This window comes from Trichechus manatus, unplaced genomic scaffold (assembly GCF_000243295.1).
Source record: "Trichechus manatus latirostris isolate Lorelei unplaced genomic scaffold, TriManLat1.0 scaffold00014, whole genome shotgun sequence".
Classification (NCBI taxonomy): Eukaryota; Metazoa; Chordata; class Mammalia; order Sirenia; family Trichechidae; genus Trichechus; species Trichechus manatus.
The window spans coordinates 25468963-25479466 of record NW_004443950.1 but is presented as its reverse complement, the minus strand read 5'-3'; the positions used below and the strand labels follow the sequence as shown (position 1 = coordinate 25479466).

Sequence of the window (10504 nt, the reverse complement as noted above, 5' to 3'; positions counted from 1 at the left end):
GAGACTGAAGACATTCCCGGGAATGAGAAAGAGCAGAGGGGGCCGTGAGACTGAAGACATTCCCGGGAATGAGAATTCTGTAGAGAAGACGTGAGAAGTCCCTCGGCTGCATCGGTCATGGCAGGGGAAACGTGTTTCTGCATGTGGAAGATGGAGTGTTAAAATGGGTGGAAAATTGCCTGTCAGAAGACAAATCTTACTCACTCGTGGTCCACAAGCATTTGGTGTTTGTGCTTCTGTGGTTCCAGTGCCTTTCTCTGTAAAGGTCAGAAATGATTTCTCACGAGATTGACTTGCAGATCTACAGTGACCTTAGGGGAACAAAGAAGGGAAAAAATCATTCAAAAGTGTGTCGGTCTATAGGAAGCAGAGTCAGTATATCATCAGTGAATTAAGTTTTTAGTGATAAGAAGAGAGTTCTCTAGAAAATCGAGGCTCAAAATCCCGAATTTGGTGTTTTGGTTTATTTTTGTGTGTGTAATAATCTGAAATTATGAAAAGAAAAGACAGTAATTTAAAGTAATGCATGTTATTTTTGGAAGTCAGGTGTATACGGCTCCATTTTGGAAAGAGTGACTAAAACGAGGGATCAGTGATGGGTTCTCCTTGTCTCTTCAGCCTGGCTGCCTCTGATGACTGTGTGACAGCTATTGTAACCCTTTGCTTCTCTTCTCATTGATACATCAACTTGAGTTGGAAACAAGTGACCCTTTAAGGAACAGTACCGTTCTTATTTCACTTTGACACCTTTTTTTAATTGTCCCCAACATAGAGCCTTATTTCCTTGAAATCCATAAAAGATAGTGCTTTTGCTACTTACTTGTACCACTTACATGTTACCTTGAGAAATTCTGCCTTCTTGACTTACATGCTCTCTCCCAGATAAACTCTAAGCTCTTTGAAGGTAGAAACTATGTTTCCTACTTCCTTCCATTCCCAAAGCCTCCCACAGTACTTGAAAGTAGAAGACACTCATTGCATCTGAAGTTCTGATGATGACTCGGTAAAGAGCATCCAGCCAGAATCACCGGCAAGGAAAACACTCTAAATGCTCATCTTCGTCACCTCCCAGCAGCTTCTTTTATTTTATGATGAAAGTAGATGATTGGAATAATTTTGTGCAGTTCACCAAAGCTTTAAACTATGTATTTCCCTGCTTCAGTTGAAACGTTTTGTTCCACATCTGACAAATGAGTAGATTATGGTGGTCTAATCCAAAATTTTCTGCCTTTAACAGGATGGAAATTTCTCTGCCAGTAGTATACTTGAAAAACCTCAAAATATGGTGGTGGTTGGACAGTCGGCATTTGCAGACTTTGGTAAGATTGTTTTCACCTTTTATATTCTCCCTGTCTCTGTGACCTGGTCACATGTCAGACAATAACTTCAGTGTTTTCAGAACTATTACAGATTGAAAAGATGCCTATTCTAGTATGTTACATGGCGTGTCATCAGTTCCCGAATACAGTAAGGTGTAGTTTATGGCATGCAAATTAGGGAAGCCTATTGAGGATTTTCTAGAGAATACCAAAAAGTAATTATTGTTAATTCTTTACATATATCCAGAATATATGGAACAGATAGAATTGGAGGAGTTAATCTGACCTCTTAAAACCTGAATATTAAAAGTCGTTTTTTATTTACATTTTAATTCCAGAGAAGAGTAACATCTATTATGAATTTTGCACAAGAGGACATGTGAATTTTTGTTTTTTATAAGACTCCACACAGTAAGTCAAGCTCATTTTTGTTAGGAACTCACAAAACATACAGCTCTTTCATCATTTGTCAGGGTCACTGTTAAAAGGATTTTTGTATTAGATGGGAAAGTGGTCTAGTCCACCCCCTGCAAAATGTCCAAAGCTCACTCTCATCCTCCTGCTCCTTCATTTTGCCAAGGAACACCTCAGCCTGTTCTTCAAAATGTAGATGAGATGTCATATCCAGAGGCCTCTTTTTCCTCATTTATAAAATGGGATGATGGTAATACCCACTGCACAAGGCCGTTGCGAAGATAGTGTGGGTAAAGCAGTGTCAGCTCACAGGAAGAACACAAGGAATTATTTCTGTGGTTTGAGTCTTTCCATCGGACTCATCTGTTTTTTAGTGTTGATGCTCTTTACTCAGTCCACTAGATTAGCTCGTTGGTCAGTGTTGTGGAGCTGTATCCCAAGGCAGCAAAAGCAGGAGGTGTGATAGTGTTGTTTGATGGACATTAACACACACTCCACTGTGTTGTCCTGTACTGTAGTTTATTAAGGTGAATATAATTTTAGTTTTGGGTAAATTTTAGTTTACACTTTTTGATGCAGATAGTCAAGTGATAGAATACAAGTTTGTTTTTGGTTTTTTTTTTTTTAATTTGCTGATTGATTTTATTAGCTGGATTAATGAACTCAATTAAAACAATGATTATTAATCTTGGGAGATGGCAAAGTCATTAGCAAGTCTTGCCCTGGGGAAAGAGTGTAATGTACACTATATAACTCTCCAGGGCTTTGCACGCTCTCTGACCCCTCCATCAGCCCCCAAGAGCCTCCAAATTAGTCATGTTTACAAATTTTAGAAAACTGCTAACCACAGATGTAGACATTAACATGTTAGTGTTTTAAAAACCTGCAGAATATAGGATATAATCAAATTAAAAAACAAGTATATCTCTTTCCTGTTTTATAACTTTAGATAGTTTATCAGTAAACTTTTTTTAATGTATCAGTAACATTTTTATAAATATCCCACAATGCCTTTTTTAAAGTCCATGTATTTTTAGTTGGGTATTGTCAAAATATAATACTCCCAGTGTGTCAAAAGAAAAGATGGCATTGAATAAAGTTATGAATATTAATATACATAAAATATGCATTTTCCTATAAAAGTGTACATTTGAGTGTGTCTGTGAGTTTTATCCTACTCTCCATTCACCTACCCACCCACTCCTTTTGAACCAAGGCAAGGGAAGTAACTGATAGCAAGGAAAGTCAACATGATTTCAGAAATTTGCTGCTCGGCAGATAGAGAAAGCACACAGTTGAATAAATGATATAGGTGAAAGGGGGAAACCTGTACCAAACAAGTGTTGAAATAGCTCCCATCTCATGTAAGTTTTGCAGTAACAGAATATCTTTACAGTTATGGTGAGGCTCACAGCTGCTAACATGAAATAGATTTTAAAAGATGAGAAATCTACTCTGAACTTAGGCTGTTCTCGCATAGCCAAAGAGGGACACGTAGGGTGGCTCAGGGTTCGACAGATCAGGGACCTTCACTGAGTAAAGACAGGAATCATTATTCAAACTAATTACAGTGTTACTGATTTCCTTTATTCTAAGAAAGAAAAACATTTCCAGAAATCAACTGAATAAAATTCCATAGAATGTTCTGTAGCCAATAAAATTGATGGTTGTGAAGACTCTGTTAGGAAAAAGAGAAGAACATTAAATTAAATGTATAATATAATCATTTAAAAAAAAAAAAAAGACTAGAAAGAAAAACATCAAAATGGTAGTAATAGTTGTATTAAAGTATGATAACAGACTATTCTCTAAATTTTTGGCTCTGTGGTTATATTAATTTAATGATGAAAAAGCAAACTACAGAAGATAATAACCAATCATAGCAAGAAAGAAACCAAAGTATGTACTTACCAACCAGTAAATTGTTTCAAGTGTTGTTAGTATTTTGTTGCGGCCAGTCTTCTGAATTCCATTACCATGTACTTTCACAGGGCCTTTAACTCCTACAAAAATGCAAATGTTATATCTCTGTTGTGCTTAAAATACTAAGCTTAAGATATTGTGCTGAATACTGTGTGAGAAAGCTGGGATTTTTAAGGTATAAAGTCCTTGCCTTTAAGAAATGTACAGTCTGATTCGGGAGACAAAAGATAAATATGTAAAAAATAAATACAAGAATAAAGGAACAAATAACTGCAACAAGGAGCCCTGGTGGTGCAGTGGTTAAGAGCTCAGCTGTTAACCAAAAGATCAGCAGTTTGAATCCACCAGCCGCTCCTTGGAAACCCTGTGGGGCGGTTCTGCTCTGTCCTATAGGGTCGCTGTGAGTTGGAATCGACTCAACAGCAGTGGGTTTGTTTTTTTTATTTTGTTTTAACTGCAACAGTGTAAGAGAAGCCAGAATGCATCTCATTGTTAATTATGAAATTAATGCCACAGACAAGTGTAGTCTAAGTGTTGTAGCAGTACCAACCCCAGAAAGCCTCATGGAAGAGGTAGGATTTTGTTCAGGGCTTCGAAGCAATTCCAAAGTTTGGCTAAAAATATGTGGAGATAGGAAAACCTGGAGTTGGGAAGTTCAGCTTCTGGATGAAAATGTGTGTGTGATTTTTCAGGCCTCACCCCAGGCAGTTGCACAGGTTCTACCTTCCAGCCAGACATGGTGCACAGCCAGTGCGTTACAGTCCCTGAAGGAGTCAGTGAAGGACGCGGCCCCCAAATGGTGTTCAGAAGTGACATCCATCAGAGTCATACACCATGCCATAGACGTGCAGCTCAGTGTTCAAAATGGACAGTGGGCATACCAACAATGTTAGTTGTTTTGCTTCTCTGTCTGTTGGGTCCCAGAAGGAGTCAGAAGATAGACTGTGCAAAGGGGCCGTCTGCACGCAGCCTGCCATCTTTCCCTGTCACCCGCAGATGAACCTTGTGCTTAGGGCCAGATGTGTCCACCTGGCTTCTTAGACAGAATGAGAGTGTGAGCTGACTTTTCTCCAGGGCATCTTGGTGCAAACACATTTTATTGTAATAGCTGATGGCCTGTCAGCACATCCATCCTCTCTTACTCTGAGCACGCCAACGTTCCCAGACACTGATTAGCTAAATGTCTGCGTTATGTAGCACCTGGCCAACCTCGTATCTATATCTGTTCTGGTGCGGAGGGAAGAGGGTCCCTCTCCTGCAGCATGACAGGGGTGTTTGCAGACCATCGTCCCTGTGTTGGCTGCTATGGGAAGTGGCCCACTGGCCAAGGAGGACTGACACCCACTGTTGAAGCTGATCCTGCTCTGTGTCTTCTCCATGTGAGTAAAGCGTTATTCCACTCAATGCCTGTGTGTGAGTCGTGTCTTTCTTGGCGGCCTTGGACCTTGACTTGACACCCGGCACGGTTAGTGACTGGTGAATAAACCAGATTGGCTTAAATAGAGAGCTTCTGTAAAAATGTAGAAATATATACAAATGGACTGTGAATATATTTGATTACTAAACGAATAAGACATGAACAAATGTTGATTTTATTCTAGGTAAGTAGTGGGAAGTATTAGAACCATTTTGAACTGCCCGTTTTAATGCCTTCTTTTATTAACTTTAGAAAGTAGAGTGAACCAAATCAGGTCTGGTGGGATATGCGGAAGGTAATGGTTCTTGGTTGTGGAATGTTGAAATCTCTGAGGTGCCTGAGATTTGTATATATATCAAAAGAGAGGCTGGTTTAAACAGTATATTTTAATAGACTTTATATTTAGAGAAGTTTTAGGTTTACAGAAAAACTGTACAGAGAGTACAGAGTAGTTTCCATATATACCCCAGCCCCCGACCCCTGCACACAGTTTCCCCTATTATTAGCATTTTGCATTGGTATAGTACTTTTGTTACAGTTGATGAACCAGTATTGATACATCAGTATTAACGAAAGTCTCCAGTTTACATTAGGATTCCCTCTTTGTGTTGTACACTTCTCTGGGTTTTGACAAATGTATTATGTCATGTATCCACTATTACAGTTGTTAAGTGCCATTGAGTAGGTTCCAACTCACAGTGACCCTGTGTGCAACAGAACAAAACACTACCCGGTCCTGTGCCATCCTCACAATCTTTGTTATGCTTGAACCCATTGTTACAGCGACTGTGTCAGTCCATCTTGTTGAGGGTCTTCCTCTTTTTTGCTGACCCTCTACGTTACCAAGCATGATGCCCTTCCCCAGGGCCTGGCCCCTCCTGATAACATGTCCAAAGTATGTGAGATGAAGTCTCACCATCCTTATTTCTAAGGAGCTTTCTGGCTGTACTTCTTCTAAGATAGATTTGTTTGTTCTTCTGGCAGTCCATGGTATATTCAATATTCTTCGCCAACACCGTAATTCAAAGACCTTGATCCTTCTTTCGTCTTCCTTATTCATTGTCCAACTTTTGCATGCATATGAGGCGATTGAAAGCACCGTGGCTTGGTTCAGGCACACTTTAGTCTTTAAAGTGACATCTTTGCTTTTTAACACTTTAAAGAGATCTTTTGCAGTGGATTTGCCCAGTGCAGTGCATTGTTGGATTTCTTGACTGCTGCTTCCATGAGCGTTGATTGTGGATCCAAGTAAAATGAAATCATTGACAACTTCAGTATTTTCTCTGTTTATCATGATGTTGCTTATTGGTCCAGTAGCAGAAAGAATAATTTTAGTGTCCTCAAAACCCCCAGTGCTCTGCCTGTTCATCACCCACCCACCCCCACTCAGACCTCTGGCATCCGTTAGTCTTTTAACTGTCTCAATAGTTTTGCCTTTTCCAGAATGTCATATAGTTGGACTCATACAGTATTTAGCCTTTTCATACTGGTTTCTTTCACTTAGAAATATGCATTTAATCTTCCTCCATGTTTTTTGAAGCTTCTTAGCTCGTTTCTTTTTTTATCATTGAATAATATTCCACTGTACAGATGTACTGCAGTTTGTTTATCCGGTCATCTATTTAGAGACATGTTGACTGCTTTCTGGTGTTGGCAGTTATGAATAAAGCTGCTATGGATATTTGCATACAGGGTTTTTGGTGGACATAAGTTTTCATCTTATTTGGGCAAATACCTACGAGTGCAGTTGCTGGAGCATATAAGCCCATACTTAGCTTTGTCAAAAACTGCCAAAGTGTCTTCCAAAGTAACTACTATTTTGCATTCACACCCATAATGAATGAGAGTTCCTGTTGCTCCACATCCTCACCAGCATTTGGCGGTGTCAGTGTTTCGGATCTTAGCCGTTCTAATGTACGTAGAGGTATCTGTTGTTTTAATCTGCAATTCCCTAATGACATATGATGTCGAACATCTTTTCATACGCTTATTTGCCATCTGTATGTCTTTTTGTGGTGAGATATCTGTTCAGACATTTTGCCCATTTTTAATGTGGTTGGTATATATTTTTTTAACACAAATCTTTGTTAGATATGTGCTTTGCAAATATTTTCTCCCATTCTGTGGCTTGTCTTTTCATTCTCTTTAACAATGCCCTTTGCAGAACAGAAGATTTTCATTTTACTAAAGTCTAACTTACAAATTTTTTTTCATAGATCATGCTTTTGGTTTTGTAGCTAAAAGGTTATAGCCAAACCAAAGTCACCTAGATTTCTCCCTGTGTTATCTTCTAGAAGTAGTATAGTTTTGCATTTAACGTTTAGGGCAGTGTTCCAGTTTAGTTAATTTTTGTGAAAGGTGTCAGTTCTGTGTCTAGATTGATTTTTTTGGTGTGGATGTCCAGTTGTTTCAGCACCATTTGTTGAAAAGATAATCCTTTCTCCATTGGATTGCCTTTGCTCCTTTGTCAAAACTCAGTTGACTGTATTTGTGTGGAACTGTTTCTGAGCTCTCTCGTCTGTTCTACTGATGAGTTTGTCTGTTCTTTCACAATACCACACTGCAGCTTTATATTAAGTCTTGAAGTCAGGTTATGTCACTCCTCCAACTTTGTTTTTCATTGATGTTATTATGTTGGCTATTCTGGGACTTTTGCCTTCCGGTATAAACTTTAGAATCAGTCTGTCAATATCCACAAAATAATTTGCTAGAATTTTGATTGAGATTGTTGAATCTATAGATCATGTTAGAAAGAATTTACATTTTAATAATACTGAGTTTTCTATCCATAAACGTGGAATATCTGTCCATCTACTTAGATCTTTGATTTCTTTCGGCAGAATTTTATAGTTTTTCCTCATATAGTTCTTGTGCATAGTTTGTTAGATTTGTTCCTTTGTGTTTTTTTCTTTTTTGTGTGTGTTAATGTAAATAGTGTTGTTTTTAATTTCAAAATCCAATTATTCATTGCTGATATATAGGAAAACAATTGACTTTCGTATACTAACCTTCTATCTTGCCATTTGTTGTAATCACTTATGAGTTCCAGTTTTTTTGTCAGTCTTTGAGATTTTCTGTTTTGACAGCCTTATCATCTGTGAACAAAGGCAGCCTTCTTTCTTTCTTCCAAATCTGTGTAACATTTATTTCCTTTTCTTTTCCCATTGCATTTGCTGAGACTCCCAGCACAGTGTGGAATAGGAGTGGTGAGAGAACAGCCTTGTTTTGCTCCTGGTCTTGCGGGGCGAGCATCTGGTTTCTCACCGTTAAGTAGAATGTTAGCTTGAGGTGTTTTGTAGATATTCTTTATCAAGTTGAGGAAATTCCCCTCTATTCCTAGTTTTTTAATTAGTTTTTATCATGAATGGATGTTGAATTTTATCAAATACTTTTTCTGTGTCTACTGACATGATCATAGTATTATTTTCTTTAGCCTGTTGGTGTGACGAGTTACATTAATTTCTTTTTGAATGTTGAACCAGCTTTGCTTACCTGGAATAAATCCCACTTGGTCATAGTGTATAATTCTTTTTATTCAGCAGAGTTTAAAATACTGGATTTTTTGTGGCTGGAAACCAGTCAGGAGACAGGTGAGGGCGTGAGGTGGTGAGAGCCTGAGCTACAGCCTCACAATAAACGGAGGGACAGGAGGGACACACTTTGCAAAGAAAGAGTCAGTAAACTGGTTAAAAAGAAAAAAAGTTGATTCTGAATGACTGAAAGAATGATGCTACTATTCATATTGGTAGGTAAATCAAGAGGGAAAACTCGTCTGGATGTTAAGGTACCTTTGACTCTTCACATTAATTACACTGGTAAGACAACTAATTGGGAACATTTAACAAACCCAGGTTCGGTTATAAAGCCAAAGTAGATTTGAGATTCTTCCACAGAGAGCTAAGAAGTCAAGTCCTAGATGAGCCCTCCAAGGAAGAGAGTGTAAATAGAGAGAAGTGACGGTCGGATGAGGGGGAGAGAAGGATCACTAAAAGGCTGTGAGAGCTGTCAATAGATACTAAAATGTGATGCAAGAGGATGACCAAGGAAAGGCCTTGGAATTTGAGATTAGCAGGGCATTGGTGGTCCAAAAGGTACCGTTCACAGAACTCGTACAGCAGTCCTTGAACCATGGAAATCACCCAATAAATAGTGGCCACTACTGGCTGATGTCAGATGCAGTTCTGGGCCCTAGCGTCATGCTTGGGAGAGCTGCAGCCCATAAATGCTTTAACAAACACATTTATTTTCTGTTTAGGAGGCTAGAAGTCCGAATTCAGGGCGCCAGCTCTAGGGGAAGGCTGCCTGTCTCTGTCGGCTCTAAGGGAAGGTCCTTGTTTATTCTCAGCTTCTATTCCCAGGTTCCTTGGTGATGATGTAGCTTGTATGTTCCCCATCTCTGCTTTTTTGCTTCCTTGCTTAATCTGCTCTTTCATATCTTAGAAGAGATTGGTTTGAGACACACCCTACTCAATGGCAGTGGGTAGGCTGGTGCTGTCTCATTAACATAACAAAGAAAACCCATTCCCAGATGGGAATATAACCACAGATATAGGGGTTAGAATTTACAACCCATATTTTGGGGGGACACAGTTCAATCCATAACAGTGGCTTAATGTTAATATTAATTCTTACAGAAGAATTTTGAAAATCAAATGCTGTCAAATACATGATAATTATATTATAAAAGAGGCTGTATAGGGGAAGTTGTAGGTGTTATGCTTTCTTGCTTGCTTTTATTTTGTGAGTGATTTAGGGTTCCTTTTTATTCCATAGTCTTAAATTGATAATTCTGTTAACTGATAATTGTGTTTTGGACATGTGAAGTTTGAAATGCTTATTAGACACCAAGTGGGAGATAAAGTGCTTTCTCCACTGCTGTATCTCTTGAGCCTGGAACACTGTCAAGCACATTGTAAATACTTAATAATTTTGAGGGAATGAAATGAAAAAATATATATGTTCTAAATGAGTTGATTAACTGGTTTTTAAGAATTGAGCCCAAATTTAGCACATGTCTTAAGTACCTTCAACCATAATCCTAAACCAAGACTTCTGGGCATCATTCACATTCTAAGGACTGATGTACTTGTACTCATTTTGATTAAAGTTAAATGATCGAATAAAAATTGCCCTGTATGTCTAACATAGGTCTTGATTTCAGTAGGAGACGTCATCAATTATTATAAATTGCAACTCTTAGTTCTCATATTTCCATTCTTCTAATTCCTGATCTCTGATCAGTGGTTGACAACGTGTATTATCTATACTGTTTATTATTTAACACTGAGATAGACAATTATGTTTGCAGAGCTTCCTAATATCCTTCTGTATCGTTGAAGTGCCAATTTTATAACCAGTTTAAACAGTCCTCTCTCTTACTTGCTGGCCCTTAGTCTCCCTCAGCCTGCCTTGCCCCTGTCCCACCAAAGAA

General features: G+C 38.5%; 1 protein-coding gene across 1 annotated transcript in view; it reads left to right on the top strand.

Annotated features, from left to right (window-relative positions):
* The window catches only part of ITFG1 (integrin alpha FG-GAP repeat containing 1), a 202474-nt gene that overhangs the window by 76653 nt on the left and 115317 nt on the right, over nt 1-10504 (top strand). The window contains exon 8 of the mRNA XM_012554181.2: nt 1238-1319. Coding sequence (XP_012409635.1) covers nt 1238-1319 — 82 coding nt within the window. The remainder of the gene's footprint in view (nt 1-1237; nt 1320-10504) is intronic.